The sequence below is a fragment of the Cucurbita pepo genome, chromosome 8 (assembly GCF_057944985.1).
Source record: "Cucurbita pepo subsp. pepo isolate OVF chromosome 8, ASM5794498v1, whole genome shotgun sequence".
Classification (NCBI taxonomy): Eukaryota; Viridiplantae; Streptophyta; class Magnoliopsida; order Cucurbitales; family Cucurbitaceae; genus Cucurbita; species Cucurbita pepo.
Genome location: NC_141805.1, coordinates 3,560,506 through 3,584,796, shown reverse-complemented (window position 1 = coordinate 3,584,796; position 24,291 = coordinate 3,560,506). Strand labels below are relative to the sequence as shown.

Sequence of the window (24,291 nt, the reverse complement as noted above, 5' to 3'; positions counted from 1 at the left end):
GTTTTAAAACCGTGAGGTTGGTAGTGATACGTAACGGGCCAAAATAGACAATATCTATCTGTGGTGGATTTGGGCCGTTACAGAAATAGAAAATAGTTTAATAATGATTTGAACGGATGGGAATCGTCAAATTAGAAATTAAGATGAAATCGATAGATTTAAAACTAATTTTAATGAAGAAATTGGGACTCACCAAATTTGAGTTACGGAATCAAGCACGAAATCGTCACCTGATGCAAGTTGTAGGCAAGCTTTCGACCCTCTAAATTTCGATCGATCGGGAGCTATAGAAGAGAGCACACGAGAATGATTGAAGAGGCAATGCACATCATGATAGTTAGGTTTTGAAATAAATGTTATATTGTTGGAATATAATTTAGCCCTCTAACAGCAGACAGCTTGTACGAGGTTTCTTGTGGTCCCACATTTTATTTCCTTTTTTTTTTTTTTTTTTTTCAATTTCCCATTTTTTTTAAAAAATATTTGTACCAAATTTGAAGTCCAATTACTCACTACTATTCATTTGGTTGGTTATTTTATAAATGGTTGAATGTTGATTCTTTTCGTTTCGTTATTATTCGTCAGCTAGATATGCTCGTATACTCCTACCTAAGAAAGGTCCAAATGTCCAATGTTAGTGCTCGAAGGAATAATTTGGAACGTCGACTAGAAAATGTGCTTGTGTACTGGTTCTCAGAGATAAAGTATCGATGAATTTCTTATATGCTTGGCACAATAAATACTCCCGTTGAATAAAACTCACGGTCTTGAATAACACCTACCTAGAGATCCTGCTTTTGAGTATTCGGCTAAGTTTATTGAGAAACGATTGATGTTTCAAACGTTTAGCCTTTTGTGACGAGCGTGGACTTAAAAAAAGAAGTTAAGATCTAATGAGCTGGTTTGACCTTTGATCGAAGTATACCGAAACTTAGTTGAGCTCCCTTTAGCTTGTAGTAGTCAACGTGATAACCATTCCTTAAAACTTGGTAGGTTTTATTGGATTCCTCCGAGTTCAAAGAAAAGAAAAAACAACAAATAGAATAGGAATCTAATTCCTTTAATCTTTGCAATTCTATGTAGTTTAGGTTTTTTCGAACTCAGTTGCTTTGCAATTCTATATAGTTTAGGTTACATGTTTAAAATCATTCAAACTTAATATAATCTATCTTGTTTGTGGAGTGATTCAAATTTCAATCAAATATTCTTATTGTGTAATATTTTCATGTCTCGTCTTTGCTATACTAAAAATAAAGGAATTTACCGTTCCGACGATTCTCTTACAAGATTAATCGAAATGCATACAAGCTAGTTTAGATTACTCACGAAACTAGTCAAAATTAGTCAGAGATGTCCTCAGACCGGGATATATATATATATATATATATATATATATATATATATATATATATATATATATATATATAAAATAAGTCTCCCATCCTTTTCTCATTTTGAGTTTAGTTACGTCTTTCACAATAATTTTTGAATATTTTATAAAAGGTTGATAATTATTATGTTTGTTTAAAGATTATTCTTTTTTATTTATTAAGATAATAGTTTATTTTAAATTAATTTCGGAGGGTACCATAATATCTAACGTTAATATACCTACTTTAATTATATGCTATTTATAAAGTACAAAAGGTGTTTGTGTAACGGTCATATTTAATTTTTTTTTTTAATAGTCAAATCAGTTTATTTATTTATTTATTAAATGGTCAATTACTAAATTTAGAGGACATTGTAAAAAACTACCCCTAATGTCAAATATTAAAGATAATATCAAATAATAAAACGGAATTTCTCAAGAATTAAACTAATAAATAAATAAATCTCAAGAATTAAAAAAAAACATCTTAATGACAACTTTAAAGAAAAAAAAAAAAAGAACAAAAATTGGGACAAATCATGAAGCACGAGAGGCTAATAAGAATCTATTGAAAATAGGTTTATTTCTATAAATTTTTTTCTTTAGATAGTTTTGGCTCGTTCTTTTCACACTTGCTTCCATCTTTGCTGTCATCTTAATGTAGAACAATCGTCTTGTCATAAGAAAACATTTGAATGCATCAAAATTAAACTCATCAACGATTAAATGAACCATAATTAAGGCAACTTGATTCATCCAATCATTTGTAGAACAGTACCACAAATGTGAAGCATAAAATTGAAACTAATTCAACAAGTTTATAAACAATTCAATAAACTAGAAATTATAGGTAGTTTTTATACCTTTGACATGAAAAGATAATAACTAAGTAAACTAAATTAACGAACTCAAAAAGATTTAATTTTTGAATTAAAAATAGAGACTAAATTTAAATGTATATGTTATCAAAATTAATAATTAAACATTTATGTAGTTTAAATATAAAAGATTAAGATATAATAAAATAATAGATAAATATGTTTTTAACTTTTTATTCGAGCAAATATTACTAATATTGTAAATGAAAATTGGTTGGAGCTGGACAATTTCACACAAAATAGTTTATATCACTGTAGAAGAGAGAGCCCAATTCGCGTGCCTCTTCGATTTCATTCTCATCTAAATCCCTCAATTTTCTTTCTCGTTCATCGAAATTCGTCTACCCATCTTCCCATAAATCTGGGGCCTCCCAGAAAGATGAAGATAGGTTGGGGTTGAAGCCGAATTTACGTCCATTTTGAGTCTAAGCTCTCGTGGTTTTGTTTTTGGTTTTCTCAAAATGCCTCGTACTAACAGAGATGTATTCATTACTTATAAATCTACAACCATCCACTTAATTAGCCAATGTGAGGTTCCCTACCAACAATCCTCCCCTCAAAACAAAGTATACCATAGAGCCTCCTCCAAGGCCTATGTAGTTCTCGAACAACAATAGTCACTTTTGACTACACTTTTAAGGCTACCAACTTCTTTGTTCGACACTTGATGATTCAATTAATATATTTAAGTTAAAGGCATGACTCTGGTACCATATTAAAAACTACGACCTCCATAATAATATGATATTGTCCACTTTGAGCATAAGCTCTCATGACTTTGTTTTTTTTTTGTTGCCCAAAAAGTCATCCCCTTAATTAGCCAATGTGAGACTCCCTCCCAATAATCCTCAACTGCTTCACCGGTCGACATTTGTCTGCCATCCTCGTTAATCCATCCCTTCGACATTTTGTCTTTGTGGAGGGTTTGCTTTCCCTTAACTCTCAAGTTTGAAACTCAGCCTACCATATATAATTAAAACCCTCACATCATGTGGTTGAGATCTGAGATGATGGCTAAGAATGTTTCTATGGCCTGACATCTCGACCCTAGTTCGTTTGCTTAATTCGAAGTTTAAAAGAATCTAGAACAAATTTTCTTCCCTCATCAAAATAAAACGTTTTATTTGGTTGTCAGCTGGTGTTTCTTCTGCAGAGAACAAATGGCTAGGAATGTTCCTTTTGCAGAGAGATCTTGAAAGGGCATTTGGGATGAATACGAGAACAACTTGGCAGAAATTTGGAGGTAAGTAGTAGCAATCTTAGTACCAGGGTTTCCATTACCATTACTAGTTATTCTTGGAGTTGAATATGAGTTTCATTATGCTTAGACACGATGTGTTTGAGTTTTTTATCAAAATTTCCACACTGAAACTGTTTACTTTATAAGACAGGGATGGAGGATTGAAAGGGATGTTTACAGGAATTGATCCCTCCATCGGGATAGTCTTATCTTTCTACGAAGTTGTCAGACACCCACACAGAAGACTCCATGACTAATCCCTTTGTAAGCTCAACTAATCTCCTTTCCACAGCCACAGATTCTCTTGGCCGGAGATATTTGGATGCTTAGAGGACAACTTCTATGGAAGAGACCTCTAATCTCTGATCTATTTTCTTTGTTCTTCACAGAAGTAAATCCGGTTAGATGAACACAACTCTTCACAATGATATGATATTGTCCCCAAAAGGCCTCTTACCAATGGAAAGAGTATTCTTTGATTATAAACTCATGATCATTTCCTAAATTAGGAGATGTGGGACGGCTCAGACTCCTTTTCTTTTGGAGTCTTAGTCATTTTTTACTATGCCTTTGAGGGACCTCGACTCCTTTTTTCTTTTGGAGCCATTTGTTCGACATTAGAGGATTCTATTGACATGACTAAGTTTAGGGCAGGACTCTGATACCATGTTAGATGAATACGACTCTCCACAATGGTATGATATTGTCCCGAAGAGACCTCGTACCATTGGAGAGAGTATTCCTTGATTATAAACTCATGATCATTCCCTAAATTAGCAAACGTGGAATTTCATCCAACAAATTCAATCTCAATCTTTCCTTACATTGTTCAAGATACTCCTAAATATGAAAATTGAAAAGTGGAGGCAATATATCCTATGCTATCCAAGATCCCTAACATTAGAAGAAAATAATGGTGGCTTCGAACTCTCTAATCTTACCTCTAACATCAATCAAACAAGTTGCAGACATGAAAAGCTTTGAAAAATGGATCCAATGAATAAATTATGATAACAAAATTGAAAGTAATGGATTAAACAATCAATAAATAAAAGAATGGATCAAAATCTGGCAAACTCAACATGAAAATTCCTCTTCAACCCTACATTTATCACAACGAGAGCAAGAAAGTTGACCTTACTTCATGATTTATCCACTAACCGCATCTTCAAAAATCCGAAAAACAGCGCCAACATTGCTACAATCCTAGAACTCAATTCAGAAAAAATTGGTAGGAAGATGCATCGAGAGGATGGATGAGATATGTGAGAACCAACGCCATCAGCATCAACACGTACGCAATCCCCTGGTCAATGGAGGTCCCTGATTTTACACAAAATTGTCAACAAATCACTTCCAAATCAAAAATTTGAAAGACCTACATTAATCATCATCATCAAACAACAAAAAGGAAAATGCAGACACAAAAACTGATGGAGTTTAGAAATCAGATGCGTAGATTACCGTCGCTAGCGGGAGCGGGAGCAGAAGCCGAAGAGTGCGCGTGAACGAGTGGCGATAGAATGAAGAAGATGAGAGCGAAGCATGTGAAGAAGCCAGAGAAGGCCGTAGGAGTAGAATCGGAGGACGACGCCATTGTTGCTGTCCCTCTCCAAAGAAACAAATCTGTGGAAGAAATGAAGAAGAAGAGAGAGAAAGAGAGAGATCGGAGGATAATGTGGGGATTTGGTTTTATAGAAACAGAGCACAGAGAAGAAACCGGCCATGGCTACTCTGCGTGGGCTCCACATTTTTTATTTTATTTTTAAATTTTTTAACTATAATTTATTTTTTGTTTAAAAATAAATAAATTACAATTTAAAATAAGTAAATTCTAATTACATTACTAATACTTATTACCATTTAAATTAGGTTGAGGCTGCATTATAATTTGTTATTGTTAGACCTTAAAATTTAAAAATGATTTTAAAAAATTAACTATTTGATTAGGTTCAAAATTAGATTTTATAAAAAATATTAAATAACTTGTTTTGGTTAATGTTTATTTAAGAAATTTTCCATTTAAACCCGCTTGAAGTGTTTTTAAATTGTTATATGACTCGAATAAAGGAGTACATGAATGAACTGAGCTCACATTGGAATTAGACCGATTCGATTCTATAAATAGGATCGCTAAAAAATTATAGACTAAATTATCTATAAATACTGAGTTTGAAAGGTGAAGAGTATTATTTAAACAAAAAAAAATTATAGACTAAATTAATAAAAATATCTCAAAATTTTGTTTTAAAAATATTCTTAAACTAATAAAAATTAAAAATTCAGTTAGTTTGGATAATAATTTATTTAAAAAATATCCTTTCTCCCTTCTTTTAAAATTTAAAATATTTTATTAATCTAAAAATATTTTAGTATCCACAAAAATGATAAAAAAAATTTACTGTTAAAACGGTTTATCTATATCTTATAAATTATCTCCAAATTTTTTAACCTTTTTGAAGTTTAAGAGTAAGTTGTGTGTTTACGTAATAGTTACGGTCCATATATTTTAAAAAATCTAAAAAATTAAATATATTAATTTTTTTTTTTTTTAGAAATGTTTTATATTAAAAAAAATCGAAAATTTGAAAGTTAAAAATGTTTTTTCTACCCATTTAAATTTCTTAGTGTATATTATATATATAATTAAAATAAGTTAATAAATAAATAAATAAATAAAAAGGCGCGCTCAAGAGAGAGAGAGAAAGAAAACAGTTAAAAAAAAAAAAATACACTAATTATAAGAGGCGCTGCACTGGAAGCTATGGCCATCGAAATTCGCGGCAAAAAAACTCCACCGTTCTTCAACCTCTTGCCAATTCTGGACAACATTCTTCTCTTTTCCCTCTTAATTCTCTCTGTTCTTCATTTTTCTCCGTTCCAATTCCATTTCCATTCTCAATAACTCATTTCTGTTTCTTTCGATCTCAAGAACACACCCCCCGTCCCCCACTTTCCCATGGATTCCCTCAAATCTCGCCGGGTTTCCACTTTCTGGTGGAAAAATCTTTCCCCTTCCTCACTCAACTTCCACCCGCACTTTTGATTCTCCTCGATTTCCTTTCACCCGAATCCTGGTTTTCAATCGGTTTCTTTTTCAACGGAGTTCTAGGTTTGGTTTTGATCGACCCGATTGATTTCCCCTAAAACAACAATAATATTAACCTATGTTGCTGTTGGGTTCTTCAATGGAGCAATTCCGGCAGCTCGGAGAGGCCTTGGGAAGTGTCAAGGCCATCATGCTATTCAAAGATAGCATTCAAATAAATCAGCGGCAGTGCTGTTTTTTGCTCGATGTTTTGAATTTTTCGTACGATTCAATAGCGGAGGAGATGAACCAGAATCTTCGATTCGAAGAACGGCATACTAGATGGAAGGTTTTGGACCAGCCATTACGAGACCTAAACAGAGTATTCAAGGAAGCCGAAGGGTTCATTAGACAGTGTTTGGAAGCGAAAGATTGGTGGGTAAAAGCCCTAATGCAATATCAAAACAACGATTGCATCGAATTTCATGTTCATAATTTGTTATACAGCGTGACTGTTGTCGTTGAAGCCATTGAAACAGCCGGTGAGAATTCCGGTTTCGATCACGATGATATGATGAAGAAGCGGCTAATCAACTCCTTCAAATACAGGAAAGAACACAAGGATTCAAAGATTTTCAGATGGAAATTTGGGAAACAGTATTTGATTACTCAGGAATTCTGCAATCGGATCGATGCCGTTTGGAATGAAGATCGATGGTTTCTACTCAATAGGATCCGGGAGAAGAAACTCACAGCTTCATCCAGGTATGAACAACGATTAACTGATCATCTTCTTAAAAACTTAGATGGATCTAAGTGTTTGATAGGAAAATTGCTGCCAAGCTCTATGTTAGTAGGATCAAGGGATTACCAGGTTAGGAGAAGATTAGGGGGTGGTAGTCAATACAAAGAGATTCTATGGTTAGGGGAAAGCTTCGCTATGAGGCACTTTTTTGGGGAAATTGAAGCCTTAATTCCTGAGATATCTATACTGTTATCACTTTCTCATCCAAACATCACGAGATTTCTTTGTGGGTTTACTGATGAGGAAAAGAAGGAGTGTTTCTTGATAATGGAGCTTATGAGTAGAGATTTATCAAGCTATGTAAAGGAGATTTGTGGGTATCGTAAGAGAATTCCATTTCCTCTCCCTGTAGCTCTGGATTTGATGCTTCAGATCGCAAGAGGAATGGAATATCTCCACTCAAACAAGATCTTCCATGGGGATTTGAATCCTTACAACATTCTGGTTAAGCCAAGAGCTTGTTCTACAGATGGGTATGTGCATGCTCAGGTGTCTGGGTTTGGGCTACCTGTTGTGAAGTTCAAGAACTCTTCGAATCAGAATGAATCCCTACCGTTCATATGGTATGCTCCAGAAGTTTTGGAAGAACAGGATCAATCAGGAAGTACACCGAGTTGTAAATATAGTGAGAAATCTGATGTTTACAGCTTTGGGATGGTTTGTTTTGAGCTTCTGACAGGGAAAGTCCCTTTTGAGGATAGCCATCTTCAAGGGGATAAAATGAGCCGAAACATTAGAGCAGGGGAGAGGCCTCTTTTTCCACACAGTATGCCAAAATATGTGACAAACTTAACGAAGAGATGCTGGCATACGGACCCGAATCAAAGGCCGGGGTTCTCGTCGATATGTAGGATTCTTCGGTATGTAAAGCGATTTGTTGCGATGCATCCTGATTATAGTAGTCAGACCGATCCCGCTACGCCGGCGGTGGATTACTGTGACATTGAGTCATGTTTGTTGAGGAAGTTGTCATGTTGGGGATCATCAGCAATAGTAGATATCCCATTTCAGATGTTTGTTTTCAGAATCGTTGAAAAAGAGAAAACTGGTGGCAGCAGCGTTGTTAAAGATACCTCAGAATCAGGAAGTGATGGCGCCTCAGCTTGTGGGGATGAAACGACATCCTCTACGGATGAGCCTTTCCCAACGCTGGTTGAAAAAAGATTGCCAGTTTCACGTGAAAGCACCAACAGGAGGCTTTCATTGTCAAAGAACAGTTCTGATGTTAAGTACAACAAGCTACCAGGTTCATCTCCTTATTTCTCATGCTTGCTTCAATTATTACTTGAATTGTGAACTGCACAGACCAAACAATGAAACAAAACATCCCTTTGTTGTTAGTCTATTGAGAATCGGAGAGATCCACGTCGGTTGGGGAGGAGAACGAAACATTCTTTATAAGGGTGTGGAAACCTCTCCCTGACAAACGTGCTTTAAAAACCTTGAGAGAAGCCTAGAAGAGAGAGCTCAAAAAAAGGACCATATTTGTTAGCGGTGAGCTTAGACGGTTACAAAGGGTATCAAAGCCTGAAACCGGGTGATGTACCAGCGAGGAGGCTGAGCCTCGTAGGGGGTGGATTGTGAGATCCCACATCGGTTGGGGAGGAGAACAAAACATTCTTTATAAGGTGGATTGTGAGATCCATCAGTCGGAGAGGAGAACAAAACATTATTTGTGTGGAAACCTCTCTTGCTAGTGGTGGGTTTGGGGCCTAAAGAGGACAATATCGGCTAGCGGTGGGTTTGGGCTGTTACAAATGTTATCAGAGTCAGACACCGAACGATGTGCCAGCGAGGAGGCTGAGCCTCGTAGGGGGTGGATTGTGAGATCCCACATCGGTTGGGGAGGAGAACAAAAAACATTCTTTATAAGGTGGATTGTGAGATCCATCAGTCGGAGAGGAGAACAAAACATTATTTGTGTGGAAACCTCTCCTGCTAGTGGTAGGTTTGGGGCCTAAAGAGGACAATATCGGCTAGCGGTGGGTTTGGGCTGTTACAAATGTTATCAGAGTCAGACACCGGACGATGTGCCAGCGAGGATGCTGAGCCTCGAAGGGGGGTGGATTGTGAGAGCCCACTTCGGTTGGGGAGGAGAACGAAGGGTGTGGAAACTTCTCCCTAGCAGACGTGTTTTAAAAACTTTGAGGGGAAGCCCGGAAGGAAAAGCCTAAGGAGGACAATATCGGCTAGCATTGGACTTGGGTTGTTACAAATGGTATCGGAATCAAACACCGGATGATGTGCCAGTGATGAGATTGAGCCCCAAAGGGGGTGGATTGTGAGATCCCACATCGGTTGAAGAGGAGAACGAATCCTTTTTTATAAGGGTGTGGAAACCTCTCCCTGATATCTTCCTAGCAGACGCGTTTTAAAAACCTTATGGGGAAGCCCTTAGTTGGGGAGGAGAATGAAGCATTCTTTGTACGGGTGTGAAAACCTCTCCCTAATAGACGCGTTTTAAAAACCTTGAAAAAAGCCTGGAAGGAAAAATCCAAAAAAGACAATATCTACTAGCGGTGGGCTTGAGTCATTACATATTATCTCGTTCTTTTAGGATCTTCGTGAATGAATGAACAAACTGAAACTGATACTAACAGATGGTTGTTGGCTCCATCCCATAGGTACACCGCAAGGACGATTTTCAAGGCCGCCACAAATCAGTCCTCGAGGGCGTAGCATGAGAATGAATTCTGAAAGCCAGCTTATAGCAATGACTCCAAAGGTTAGAAGATTATCTGGCCACGCCTCAGATTCTGAGCTACCCTAAAAGCCAAGGAACAAGTATCGACGTAGATGGTTACACTCTCATGATTTACGCATCGACATGCTCATGAACGTTCCCGGAACAATGGGCGTCACAGACAAGTTCTTCTTCTTCTTCTTCTTCTTCTTCCCTAGAAGGGTGGGTGGAAAAGGCCATGGCACTGTGTTTGGAGCTGTGTTTTGAAGATGAGAATGATCCAACATATTTTGTAAATAATAGGAATTATGGGTCTTAGAGAGCAATCAGAGGAAGTGGGGAATAATGGATCAAACAATATATCTCTTTCAGAGTTTTGGTGTTCATCTTAAATTCTAAGTGCAGCTCATGAACATGTAAATGAAAGCAACAACCCAAACACTGCACGTTGCGAGGAGGTTCCCTACCTGCCCTGCTGCACACCGCATCGGAAGAGGACGAAGGGGGAGAGGTCAAGAGTTCATGTAAATGGAAACAATGCTTCAAATTTTTTACTAAAACCAGATTTCATATCAGATGTATTGCTTTGATGCTGGTTATAACATTGGGAATGAGAATTTAATTTCGTGTCGTTGTGAAGTGTCACAATCGTACTCTTTTAGAAATTGTAAAGCGATTGTGCAGCACTTATTCTCGAGTAAGTGAGCCGACTGAACTTGGGTCGTCATTGACACAAACCTATGTATGCTTAAGTCTATGATTTATGTCTCGTGATTATGCAGTACTTACTCTCGAGTAAGTGAACCAACTAAAACTTGGGTCGCTATTGGCGTAGACAACCTATGTTCAATACTGACCAAACCTAATGACTATACTTGTAAAAAGTAAAACCTAGCCAAAACTAAGGTAACAGTCTACACATGTAAAAAGTAAAACCTAGCCAAAACTAAGGTAACAGTCTACACATTTTCTTTCGTTCTTCGATTTCTAAAACTATTGCTTTTAGTTATGGTATACACATTTTCTTTCGTTCTTCGATTTCTAAAACTATTGCTTTTAGTTATGGTATACACATTTTCTTTCGTTCTTCGATTTCTAAAACTATTGCTTTTAGTTATGGTATAAGGTTATAGCAAGCAATTTTATTCCAAACTAATGATAAGAATATTTTTTAATAAATTTTTAAAATTTAAGGGTATGATTGAATCTATTGAAAGTTTAAGTGAATATTTAAATAAAATATTGTGAGATCCAGCGTCGATTGAAAAGTGTAACGAAACATTCCTTATAAGGGAGTGGAAAACTCTCCATAGTGTATGCATTTTAAAATCGTAAGACAAACGAGGATACGTAATGGGCCAAAGCGGGCAATATCTGCTAGCGGTGAGCTTGGACTGTTACAAATGATATCAGAGACAGACATTGGCAGTGTGCCAGCGAGGATGCTGGCTCCTAAGACGATGAATTGTGAGATCTCACATTGGTTGGAGAGGAGAACGATTCACTCCTAATAAGGGTGTAAAAACTTCCCCTAGTAGACGTATTTTAAAACTATAAGACTGACAGTGATACGTAATGTACCAAAACAAACCGTAGCGACAAGCTTGAGTTATTAAAAGTATAATGTTTATTATACTTATAGTTATTTAAAATAAAGTAGTACAGGAACATTTTCTGTAACTTAGCCTAATTTTTATAAATAAATTTGTTAGCTTTTTTTTTTAATTTATATATAAATTGAAAGAGTATAATGGTGAAATCGTTCTTTTCTTTTTATTTTTTTAAATATAAAAAAACAATTTGGTTAATTTACAAACTTAATTTTTAATTCAAAGGTTAATATTTATTTAGTTCTTACAATTTCTTTTAAAAAAATATTGAATCTTCCACATAAAATTTAAACTCATATCTAAAGAATCAATTAAACCTAAAATAAACTTACTTAAATACAAAATTATAAGTTTAAGGAATTAAAATTAAAAATAAGAAAATAAGGCATTTAATTAATTATTGATGAAAACAAGTACTTGTTAAGTCGTTTTTTTTTTCTAAATTAATAGAAAAAAAAATACTCTAACGGTTATGAAAACCTCTAAAATTTTCAAAAATTTCAATAATATTTTAAATTTTAAAAATATTAAAAAAAATATTCTTATACTAGTATTTTATTTCAAAAATATTTTTTTAATTCTTTAGTTTAAAAAAATACTCATGAAATTTTAAAAGTAGTGCTAATATCCTTTACCTTTATTAAAAAAAAATTCAAATTTTTTTTTTTACCATCGGTAAATAAAAACCTCAATAGATTATCCCCCAACTTTTTAATGTTAATTTTGAAAGTATATGAGTGTTTTTGAAACTTAATAAAGTAGTACGAGTATTTAAAAGTAATATTTTCGAATTTTTTTTACAATTTAAGAATATTATTGAAATATTATTATTATTATTATTATTTTTTTTTTTTAACAGGCGACTTATCATATACTTGAAATGATTTAAAAACCAATCCCCTCTAAAAAATAAAATAAAAAAATAAAAAAATAAAAAAATAGTAAAAATTAGTTTAATCATCATTTAATTTATTTTTACTTTTAGTCGTTTGAAAAAAGTCTAAAAAAAAGTCAAAGGGGATCAGGTTTTAGCAGTAACTAAAAATTAACTCCAAATTAAATCACAAAATTAACGATAAACCTTAATTTGCTAACTAATTAGTCCAAAAAAGAAACCCCATTAAAGCAATCGGAAAGCTTGAAATGAAAGAATCGTGAAGGGTTGACTTTGGCGTCCTGATCTTCCCACAATTCTTCAGCTTCCCAAATTCAAGTCAGTTTCTTTTCGTTGACTTTTGTTTCTATATAACATAACCCTTTTGTTTATAAAAACATGTTCTTCTAAACCTTCATCTTTTGTGTTCATCCCTAACCTGTTCTCTTTTCTTCTTTAAATTTTTTTATTTTGTTTGCTTATCGAACTCGTAAATAACTTAAATGTAAATATGTTAATTTAACCTGTAGAGTCGGGATCTAGTGGAGACCCACTCCAAACGAGAACGGAGATAGGAATTATATTCTTTGCCCCTATCAACACCTACGAGTCTGCTCGATCCCCTATCTTGCCTCACTTTATATATGAATACATGCATGCATGTTATTTATTATATATTATATATATATAAATAAAGTATGAAAGATTATATTGTACGTAGAAATTATGAAATATTATTGAATTTATTACTATGTTTTATATTTTTCTAATAGAAAACAAATATTTAAAATGAATATATATTTTTTTTAATATGTTAAAAATGGAAGAAAAAAAAAAGGGTGGGAAACCCGATTCTCACGAAAATAAATGAAAAATTTTGTAAAAATGACTAGGAGGCGGGGACGAAGATAGTCAAAATGGGGTCATATCTACCTAAATATTGTAAATTTAACGGAATCAATATCATATTCTAACAAAATATATATATATTGTTAAATATTGCAGGTAAAAAATGATGGAAGAGACAAGATTAAATGAATCAGATATCAAAGAAGAACAAGAAATGAGAGACGATAGTAAAGGAGAAGCTAGTCAAAACACGGGGTCGGGGTCGGGGTCAGGTTCAGATTCAAGTTCATCGTTTCTATCGGAGATGAACCTTGTTTTTGTGCTTCTTTCATTGCTTCCTCGTGAAGATTCAAATGGTGAAGAGGGTGAACTCACGAAAGCAAAAGAGGTTGAAGCCATTACAACTTACAATATAGCTCGATCGAGTGTAAAAAAGAAAGATGTGATCGAAGCCAAGCCAGAACGACGACGAGTAGCTCAAAGGTTCCATACAACAATAAAGGATCACAGGTAACTTTATCCTCTTTTTTACCATTCCTTAGTTTCCATTTGAAAAAAAGAAATTACCTCTCAGGTAAATTGTTAATTTTATGTTGTATGCAGGCATGGCAGAAAAATGTGAAAAATGTGAAGAGGACAGTAATATTATATGTTTGTACTAATAATATGTACATAACCACTTGTTTCTATAAAGTTTTGGTATTATATTCACCGTGTAAAGAAGAAGATGCTCAAAATGCTTATGAAATTATTCACTTTCAATCAAATATGTTTGTCTCAATAGCGTAGGGAGGGCTAATTTGCTTGTAATTTGCTTGTAATTTGCTTGTACATGTATGCAAAGTTCTAACTACAAATATCACTTCTAAACAATCAAATATGTTTATTCATATTCACGCTTCAAATTTTAGTAAAGTGAAGAAAGTTCTGAAAATAGCTCAACTAATATTGAACCTACAATGTTAGCTCAACTATCAACTAATATTGAACCTACAATGTTAGCTCAACTAATATAGAACCTACAATGTTTTAGCGTCAATTTAAGACCAAGAAAAATGTTTAAGATTCAACATTAAGCACCTTGGAGCTGTTTCATGATAGATCCGAACACTTGCGTTAGCAACTTTCAGGCCATAATTGCTCTAGGACCAAGAGAATAGAGGTTTGAATTTCCACCTAGTATGACCATAATTAAACTTTACCATAAGAAAAAAAAAATCATTCTTACATCTAATCTTACATCCAAGCATTTAAGCATTAACATAACTGACAATCTAATTATAACTCTATTAGTTAAAACATATATATTTACCGAACGAGAAAAGTTGGGTCCTTGCCCACAAGGTGTTCAATATTATTTCTTCAAAGGTTTTCATGCGTCTTTCAACAAATCATATCACGCCATGGTAATAAACTAATAGTACCTTAAATCTTAAGATTAGGTAAAAGGGCCCATGTTTGGTGCCTTACATCACAATGTTCAATTCCCACATAGTCATCGTAACTATTGAAAAAGAAAGAGAGAGAGAGAGAGAGAGAGAGAGAGAGAGAGGCCTTTAAGTAAACATATCAACCAAATAGCTAAACACATCATTTTTCTCATACATCAATTGAAGATGCCAGTTAGCATTATCTTCTTCGGGTAAAATTAGTTGCTCGATATCCGACCCGAATTTCAAAAGCTTGTTTCATATCTATGGATGTGAGTATGACAAAATCAACACTGCAATTCAAACACAAAGGAGGTTAAGAGGTTTGCAATTTAACCTTAATATTTGAACTTCTAATTTCATATCAAAGTAAAGGAATAAAGAAGACACCATGAATATAGAACACCTGAAATATAAAAGAACATCACGGATTTGAAAACTAGATTCAATAAAGCTATGCTCTCCCAAATCTCAAGGAGACCACAAATGTGCTTATTCTATCGTCAATAAGTTTACTGACATAGCATAAGAACAAAAGCTTATGCTAGCACGAGTTTGTCAGAAGATATTTAAAATCAAGGAAGCAAATTATGAACACACTCAATACTGCCTTAAACTAGTTATTGGAGAGAGGATGATTAAAACACCTAGTATACCATCTCCCCTTGCCTACAAAAATAGCAGCTCGTTCAATCGTTCAATCGTTCAACCGTTCAACCGTTCAACAAACGTAAGTTAAGTTAGTACCCAATAATCAGTCTGAGATCCTAATCTCAACTCCCAAAACGTCCTTCACCATCTCGTACGACACAAATGCGATTGCAATTGATGGGACAACCTGAACAAGGCAATAGGAGAGAAATCAGATAATATCTTTGATTCAGGGAAATACTATTAAAGTTAGTTCATTAATCAACTTGTAATAATTATGCTCGTCAAATTTAAGCCAGGAACGCTATGAACCACCCAAAAGAATACACAAAGCCAAAAATTCAAAGGGACCACTTGGGGATGTATTTTATAATGCTTCTAATCTGAATGGGAATGAATGGGCAGCATTTACAATAAACATTGACAACAATCTTCAAAATTCTAATATAACAAAATCAATTATGATATGAATACAGCTCAGCTAGGAGGAACTAAAAAATTAAACTATTTTTTAACATTTAAGAGGTGAAATTATGATTATTATTCGTTGGAGTACTTTTAAAAGCTCCAGAGCTAGTTTCTTATGCAGGGGTGGGACAAAATGTTAATAGCAACCGGCTAAAATCTGGGGGCCACTAACCACCCACCCAACAAGAATATTAGATACCCTATAACAACGATGCCTCAGATTGTAAGGTGAAAAAACAACTATGTGGAATAGTCCAGATGAAGCTGGCCCTAACACCCATCTTAATCTTTTTTGAGCAGATTAGATATAATACGTGTCGTTTGTAGAGTTTTTGAGACAAACGTACATCATACTGGTAATTAAAATAACTGCGGCTGGAGAGGAGTAGCAACCTATCCCTATGGTCGTAAGTTATGGGTAACAAGAAACGTAAATCTCTCAAAATGAGTTTTACGATGCATATCTTTCTCTCACTTGTATACTAAGTTAGTTAAGCTGCAATTCCAACCAAGGGGAAATCTTGGAAACTGGAATTGGATCTTGCTTATTGGGCTTTCCTTGTCCAGAAAAAAGTTCCAGTCTATCTTTAGTCTATCTTGAACATCATAACAGCTCTCACTTTTTCCGTTTTCTTGGGCATTCTAAAACCATCCTATGCATGGCTAAACAATCTTTTAACATAAAAAAAGGAGGCTATGGTATCATGCAATATGTAACACAGTTCTAAAAACCATTTGCAAAACAATGCACTGAGACCTCATTGATCCCCCAAACATTACATACAAGATTTCTCATCTTCCATCAAATTCAGAATCAGATATCAATCAATCAACTACTAGATAATGCATCGTATTAGTATAAACAAGCTAAGACAGAGAAAGAGCATGCCTAACCTTTACTGAGTTGGGGACCAAACCCTTGTACAATGCTCTGAAGCCTTCATAACGAACTGTTTTTCGAAAAGCATCAACCATGCCAGTGTACTCGAGGGGTGCCTTACTTCTTCCATCACCAGTGACTACGGAAGCAGCATTATTCCAGCCCACCATCTGCATTCTTCTACGAATGACATCAAGAGGATAAGCAACAGTTTGACCGACTGTTCCAGCAGCAGCTCCACATGCTAGACGTGTTGTCACACTGAGCTCTGAATCTTCAACAAGTCCAAATGGTTTACTTTTAATCAACCAGTCTTTAAGCGATTCATACACAGCAAAGTTGAGACCCACGTAAGGAACCTGCAAAATGGAACGAGTTTAATTTAAACTTCATGCACTATACTTTTTTGTATGCATTTTAGTTATTCTCATGCTAAAAATTTCTTGTTGTTTTTCTTTTTTCTTTCTTTTCTTTTCTTTTTCCTTTTTTTGAAAATACACACTATCTTATAGTTCATGATACTTCCATATACAAGAACTAATAAAATATAAAATACTTTGAGAGCCTAAATAAATCATCATCTATTCCTAACAATACATGTTATTGCAATGTACAATATTTTTTTAGTGCACTTTGCTGCACTCAATTGAACCTACTAATAAGCATCTGCAACCTCTAGTTGAGCAAGAGCCTCGTCAATGCACCTAAAAAATTACAATGGCATCACATATTTACAACTATAAAAATAAGAAACTTACAACTCCAATGACAGAAGGAAGCCAACCCTTGTACAAAGCCCTTGGACCTTCTTCCCGAAGCACCGTTGAAAGAGCATGGAATATTCCTCTGTACTGGTAAGGAGACTTATCTGTCTGAAAAACAAAATTCATTTCAAATTTATTGAATTTTAATTTGACTGAAAGAATATCAAAATGTCACAACATAAAATTACATCACAACATTTGTTCATATCCGAGATTTTAGATACTCGGATATGATATGAAATTGGTAACTCATCAGAAATATATTATGATACAAAGGGCAAGTAACTGAGAATGAGAGTACCTGCACAGTTAGTCTGCCTCGCACCATGTCCATAGGGTAAGTTGCTGACATGGCAATTATTCCAGCACAAGCTCCAGCACCAAGACGTAGAAGAGGAGTCAGTTGTGCATCTTCTGCAGAAAATAATGACAAAATAGGCTTCAGATTGAGATTTGTGTATGAGAAAATAATGACAAAATAATGACTCTTGTGGTCTCTCATAACAGCTATAAGGTCAGATATCACATAATAAAACTGAAAAATGGCAACCAAAATGAACTTACGGTCACCAGTCTTCTCCCTGTAAAAGGCCAGTATTCCCCTATCAATGGAAAAGAACAAAGATATTAGCCATTTAGCAAATATTAAAGAGAAAATTAAGGCGTTTAAGGAGTGTATCCTGGACGTATGGGAGGTTGCTTAATTGGCACATTAGTAAGTTTACCAACAAGTATGAACTGTTTTGTAAATCATTGATCTTATTTTTGTAAACTCCTGTTCCAAATGAAGCACTACGTTGAAAGATACATAGTACTCTCTCGGATCAATCTCTCTCAAAAAGTTAACTTCAACAGATACGCAACCCCAATAATCCTATTTGTCAGAATGAAAGAGTATTTATTACAGGTGATCAATTACTAGAGTTTGTGTTTTCCTAATAAAGCAAGAATAATGGAATTCAGCCAGTAGTCATCAAAGACATGAAAACAGGGTTTAAAGGTACTTTCTATCGCATACCACCTGGCACACCAGCTAGAAATAACTTCATTCCTCAATTTACCAAGATGGGTGATTATGATCACGATTAGACAACTGCCAACTTTTCTTGCAAATGTGGTTATGTAAGTGCAACCAACAAATGAGTACGTTCAACAATGTCATTCATACAAATTCAAGCAAAATAAAGCATTGCACCCTCCAACGCGTGCATCAAATTTCACTTAAAACACTTAAGTCAACCCTTTCTGAAGGCAAAATTGAAGATGAATATTTTGCATCATTATGACAGACCACCGACTTCAAAACATACCGAGAAGCTTGCTCATAGCTGAAGAATTTTACTGCTGAATTTGGTACTATACGAGCACAATTTGTACCATTGCCTTTGAATAATCCTCGAAAACCCTCAGTTCTCCAAATATATTTCAAGCCTTGTATCGTCCCATTATATTTTATGCTATGAGGATTCTGGACCTGTTTGTAGAAGCAACTATGTAAGATGTTGTAGCTATGTATATCCTACTTTGTGCATGCTCATAACCCTTGTGATTTGAGTGTATGACACCACAATGATCAAATAATACCAAAGAAAAAAAAGACTAATAATGAAAAGATTAGACAAACCTGTAATAATATCTTCAAACGCTCCAAAGGGGCAACAGCAGTTCGAGACCTGAACATATACAGAAGAAAATTTCAGAAAATGATTAAAATGAATCGAAAACTCAGGTTTGAAGTTCCAAAAATCAGGTAATTCGGAATACTATGGAAACGACGCAGTCAAGATTTTAAAAACCTGTACGGTAAACGCAATAAACCGTTACTAACCATCTTTTCCAGGTCAAAAGTTACGATATACCAAATCCATCAACTTCAATTGTCAGTCTGATTTAACTATTCAAATTATTGACGGTCCGAAATTCAATTGTTTAGTTTTTCTCTCCTACATTTTTTCTCTTAAACGAACAACCAAAGCAACGAGAAAAATAAATAAATACTCAACCGACGAGCGAGAATTTAAACAGGCAGAAAAATGAGAGAAAAATAAATCTATAATCATTCAACGTAGATTTAAATTGATAGAAGTCATAGTTCACAGGGAAACGAAATGGAACTCACACTCCACCGGCGACTCCACCAGCAACCAGAGATTTGCAGATGCTAAGCAGAGCATAACTAGGTGCTTTGACGCCTTCTCTCGCAAGTTTCGCCTCCTCTGCCAGGTTTACGATCGTAGAAACAGCCGATTCGCTTCGTTTGACGTCCTCCGAAGCCATACAAGAAATCAACGAAACAGAAAATGAAGTCGAAGATCACCGAAAACCTAAGTCGCCGTAATTGGAAGCGTGATCTCAGCCTCCAAACAAAGATTCCGGTGATTATCAGAGAGCAAGGTTTTGCTTCTCTCTTTCGTCAGTGTTAATCGCGGAGGGAAGAGAGAACGTTGCGGCTGCAGCTGTTGCGAAGTCATGAGCTTCTTTGAGACCTCGAAACTACTACCGTTAACTAACGTCGTTTGTTTTGATGTTGATTGACGGCGTTTATTGGTGGTTTCGGCTTGCTTTGAATTTAGATGAATTCTCAGCCACTAGAGTTAGTCTTCTGTAAATAGAAAAAAGCGCTGTACTCGCCATAATAAATGAACACGTGGCATTCCTAGAGATATTACGCTGCATGAAGGAACACTGCAATCACAAATTCTCACCAATCAGATTCAACCGTTAGGCTAAGAAAATCAGATTCTTTATTTTGATTTTCCAATTCTAAAACTGAATAATACACTATTTTTCCAACTGTTTTGTGTTTTTTTTTTCTACCTGTAAGTATATGAATAAATCAATAGAAACTTTTTATTTTAATTATATTTAGAAATTTAAATACTATTTTTGGAACGACCCAGATCCACTCTCATGAGATATTGTCCTGTTTCCGCTCCCGCTCAACACTTTAAAACTCGTCTACCAGTGAAGGTTTTCAACAGTGGTTTGAAACTCGTCTACTGGGGAAGGTTTCCAACCGTGGTTTGTTCTCCTCCCCAACCAATATGGGACATCACGAGTGTCTTTAATTTCAATCCAGATTTGACATTTCTCGTTAATTAGAAATGTCTATTTATTTCATAGGGACTTACCTTGAATATAGCGAAACATTCACGTTCTAACATTAATATAACGTTTTATTCAATACTATAAGGTCCGACGTCGATTGAGGAGAGAAACGAAACATTCTTTAGAGTATAGAAACTTCTCCTTATAGACGCATTTTAAAATCGTAAGCTTGGTGGCTAAGGAAACCAGCTAAAACAAATAATATCTGTATGCAGTGGTTTGAGCTGTTACAAATACTCTCTAATACTTAAGTCACTATCTTAGTTTTTAATGATTGACTTCAAATAATTTAACTTAGCAACTTTCCTTCCAAACCAACAAATATAAAAGGGTAAATACGAAATTATACAATTAAAAATCGAGTTTTTTCACTTGGGTCTTCGCTATCTAGGTGGAGAGATTGAAATCTCGACCAAGGTTGGGTATGTATATTAACCAATCTGGTTTTGATCGCTCGTGAATTAGATCTAAAATGTTTATACTAACACAAATTATCTAAAAATTTACTGTATTATTAGACAATATAGCTTTAATTGAACTAGGAAAAAAAATAACGTAAGAGATCTTAGTGTTTAGACGCACAAAATCACTGTTATTATATTTTTGTGAGTAATTTTGAAATGGTTAAAATTATTTTTATCGCTCTATATTTGATTTTACACTTTAAAATATGATTTTTTTATATATATCTTAAACATTAATTTTAAAATATGATTTTTATATCTTAAAAATTAAATTTAAATAATTTGGAGTAATTTTGAATAGGATAAATATAACTTGAAAATAAATTGTGGTTTAATGTCCTAATTAATTCTGGCATTAATTCTTTTGATAGGGCCTATGAGATCTATTATTGAAGTTTAATTTGGGAAATTTAAGACTCAAATATATATATTCATAACTATTTTTTTTAATTTATTATTCCTTATCCAAAAACATATTCTTCCTTAAGCCAAAAGCACCACCACCCCACTCATCTATCCGACAAGCGACAACCAAAGGCGACAGAACCGGCGCCGACTGCAGCAGCCGACAGCAAATTTCGGCGGGACTATATGTCAGAATTTAGTGCAACTTATTTGTAGTTTGAATTAGTCAAGATATTCGTAATCCGTTAATATTTGGAGAATATATTAGATATTTAATATTTTTTTGTTTGTGATTTGATTAATAGTATATTTTATTTTATCGAGATTTAGTTAGTTTATATTTTTTTTATTTACAGGTATTAGTAGTAGCTTGTATTCTATTTAAACACTGTAAATATAAGATTGAACTTTCGATCCCAATTTTATTTTTGATTTGTTGTTTTTAGTAATAATATTTTCAGATAGGGGTAGATATTGTGTCAGTTGGTATCAGAGTCAAGTTGGTAACCAAGGGTTTGATATTATTACTCAACTATATGAATGGCGGAAGTGTTTCTATGAGTATAGATATGGAAAAACTGGTTGACAATAATTATAATTATTGGAAGTTACGTATGGAAGCATATTGACAGGGGCAACATTTACCGTAGATACTCCACAGAATGCTGGAAGATCAAATGTGGAAAAGTCTTATACCTTGCGAACTTTGATTAGCATGCTGGAAGATCAAATGTGGAAAAACCCTATTTACCTTGCGAACTTTGATTAACATGGTGGAAGATTAAATGTAGAAAAGCCTTATTTACCTTGGTAACTTTGATTAGGAAGGAGTATATTGATCATGTTCGTGATTTAAGTCACCAAAGCAAGTATGGGAAACACTTCAAAAGCTGTTCACTAAGAACAATAGAGTGCTAACTCAAGGTAATTTTTCTATTGAATAATATTTCTGGAGAGTGAAAATTTTGTTTTATGAAATTTCAGAATTAGATGTTGAGAAGCCAGTGAGTGATGCTCGATTACGGCGTTATCTTATTCGTGGATTACGAAAAGACTTTATGCCCTTTCTTTCCTCAATACAAGAGTAGGCAAATCAGCCTACGGTTATTGAATTGGAGAATTTGCTTTCTAATCTGTCTTTATAGACTACAATGAAGAATGGATTGTCGATTTTGGTTGTTCTCATCATGCAACTGAAAATGAAACTCTTCTATCAGATGTTCGTCTACACTGTTAGAAGAAGAGTAAAAAGCCCAGCAAAGTGGCTGAATTGGAATCACGGCATTCTTAACTCCAAGAGAAACTAAAGAAAACAAGTGATCAACTGAGCGCATCCGAATCACACAAAAAGCAAGCCCATCAGGAAGCAGAAGAAGGAAAGAAACAACTATTAGATATGTCTGCAAAGTTTGAAGAATCCCAACAGCAGGTGCTTGAGCTCTCAGCTTCTAAGGAAGATCGTGTTCAAGAACTGCACAAACTTTCTCAAGATCGCGATCAAAGCATGGGAGTCTGAACTTGAAGCTGTTCAGAAGCAGCACGCAATGGATGCTGCTACATTGGCCTCCGCCATGAATGAAGTTTAGAGGCTCAAGGTTCAGCTGAACATGGTATCTGAATCCAACCAAACCCGAAGTAACCTCGCTAAGTCTGTACAAGTTGAGATGAATTATTTAAGAACACAGCTCTTAGAGACACTCTCCCTTGTTGAAAAACTGAAAAAATGAGCTCAGTTACTGACTCTGAAGCTTAAGCCCTCAACATTGCAAGGAAAAACCAAAGTCAATTCGAAATAGGCTTCAATCAGTTGGAATCAAAGCTGTTGAAGCCTACAACTCTTTGTCATTACAAATGGAGCAATCAAAATATCGTAATTCATGGAGGGACTGGAGGGAAGGGAAGAGGCCAGAAAGGTTTAAATTTTGGTCGTGTTGGTGGTGGTCAAAGTTCTAGCAGTGGTTCACAGCAACTCTATGGCAACCAAGAGCCGGAGGAATTCCTCCGCCAGGACCAATGCAGCCACTTAACTCCACGCATGTCACCCGATCCAGGCCCACCAGTTTCTCCAGGTGTTTTTATCCCACCATTCTCTCGTCCAGTTTGGCCTAGTGCTCGTGGTATTGATATGAGTATGTTAGTTGTTCCACCACGACCATTAGGACCTAGATTTCCTCCAACCATAGGGACTCCATCAAGCGCTGCCATGTATTTTAATCAATCAAGCTCTGGAAGAGGCGTTTCTTCAGGTGTAGCTGGGCCGGGTTTCAATAACTCTAGACCAGTCGGACACGGTGCTCAACCTGAATAAAAATCCTAGTGATTTTGTGGATGTTGATTGGGTTGGTGATGCGAACGATAGACGCTCCACAAGAGGTTTTTGTTTTACAGAAGGCTTTGCTGCAATTTCATGGTGTAGTAAGTGTCATCGCAGGATGTTGAATTGTAGAAAATACATACTAATGAGCAAGTTGGAGACATATTTACTAAGGCACTTGACAAAGTGAAGTTTGAAATTTTTGGTAAGGCTCTTGTAATTATTAAAAAAATAAGCTTGCACTAAGGGAGAGGCTGTCAGAATTTAGTGCAACTTATGAGTAGTTTGAATTAGTCAAGATATTAGTAATAAGTTAATATTTTAATAATATATTAGTTATAAAATATATTTTATATATTCCTAATCTGTTAATATTTTTCCTTTTATAATTTGATTAGTAGTATATTTTATTTTATTCTCAAGATTTAATTAGTTTATATTTTTCTATGTATTAGTTGGTAGCTTGTA

General features: G+C 34.8%; 3 protein-coding genes and 1 long non-coding RNA gene across 4 annotated transcripts; 2 read left to right on the top strand and 2 right to left on the bottom strand.

Annotated features, from left to right (window-relative positions):
• Positions 1–4,533: 4,533 nt before the first annotated feature.
• LOC111799654 (arabinogalactan protein 41) lies at positions 4,534–5,167 on the bottom strand. Its single transcript, XM_023683080.2, has 2 exons — positions 4,955–5,167; positions 4,534–4,813 (listed from the first exon to the last, which is right to left on the bottom strand). The coding sequence occupies exons 1-2, from the start codon at positions 5,085–5,087 to the stop codon at positions 4,704–4,706; spliced, it is 243 nt and encodes an 80-aa protein (XP_023538848.2). The 5' UTR covers positions 5,088–5,167; the 3' UTR covers positions 4,534–4,703.
• A 1,077-nt stretch (positions 5,168–6,244) lies between these two features.
• On the top strand, positions 6,245–10,637 carry LOC111799653 (uncharacterized). The gene is made up of 2 exons (XM_023683079.2): positions 6,245–8,569; positions 9,948–10,637. Exons 1-2 carry the CDS (start codon positions 6,658–6,660, stop codon positions 10,091–10,093), a joined length of 2,058 nt encoding a protein of 685 aa, XP_023538847.2. The 5' UTR covers positions 6,245–6,657; the 3' UTR covers positions 10,094–10,637.
• Positions 10,638–13,625: 2,988 nt separating this feature from the next.
• Positions 13,626–14,106, top strand: LOC147791373 (uncharacterized). Its single transcript, XR_015422087.1, has 2 exons — positions 13,626–13,849; positions 13,943–14,106. It is a non-coding gene; the product is annotated as an uncharacterized LOC147791373 (long non-coding RNA).
• Positions 14,107–14,749: 643 nt separating this feature from the next.
• LOC111799652 (mitochondrial adenine nucleotide transporter ADNT1) lies at positions 14,750–20,006 on the bottom strand. The gene is made up of 9 exons (XM_023683077.2): positions 19,652–20,006; positions 19,157–19,205; positions 18,843–19,006; positions 18,097–18,134; positions 17,834–17,946; positions 17,527–17,640; positions 16,783–17,127; positions 15,517–15,607; positions 14,750–15,062 (listed from the first exon to the last, which is right to left on the bottom strand). The coding sequence occupies exons 1-8, from the start codon at positions 19,807–19,809 to the stop codon at positions 15,524–15,526; spliced, it is 1,065 nt and encodes a 354-aa protein (XP_023538845.1). The 5' UTR covers positions 19,810–20,006; the 3' UTR covers positions 14,750–15,062; positions 15,517–15,523.
• Positions 20,007–24,291: the final 4,285 nt, after the last annotated feature.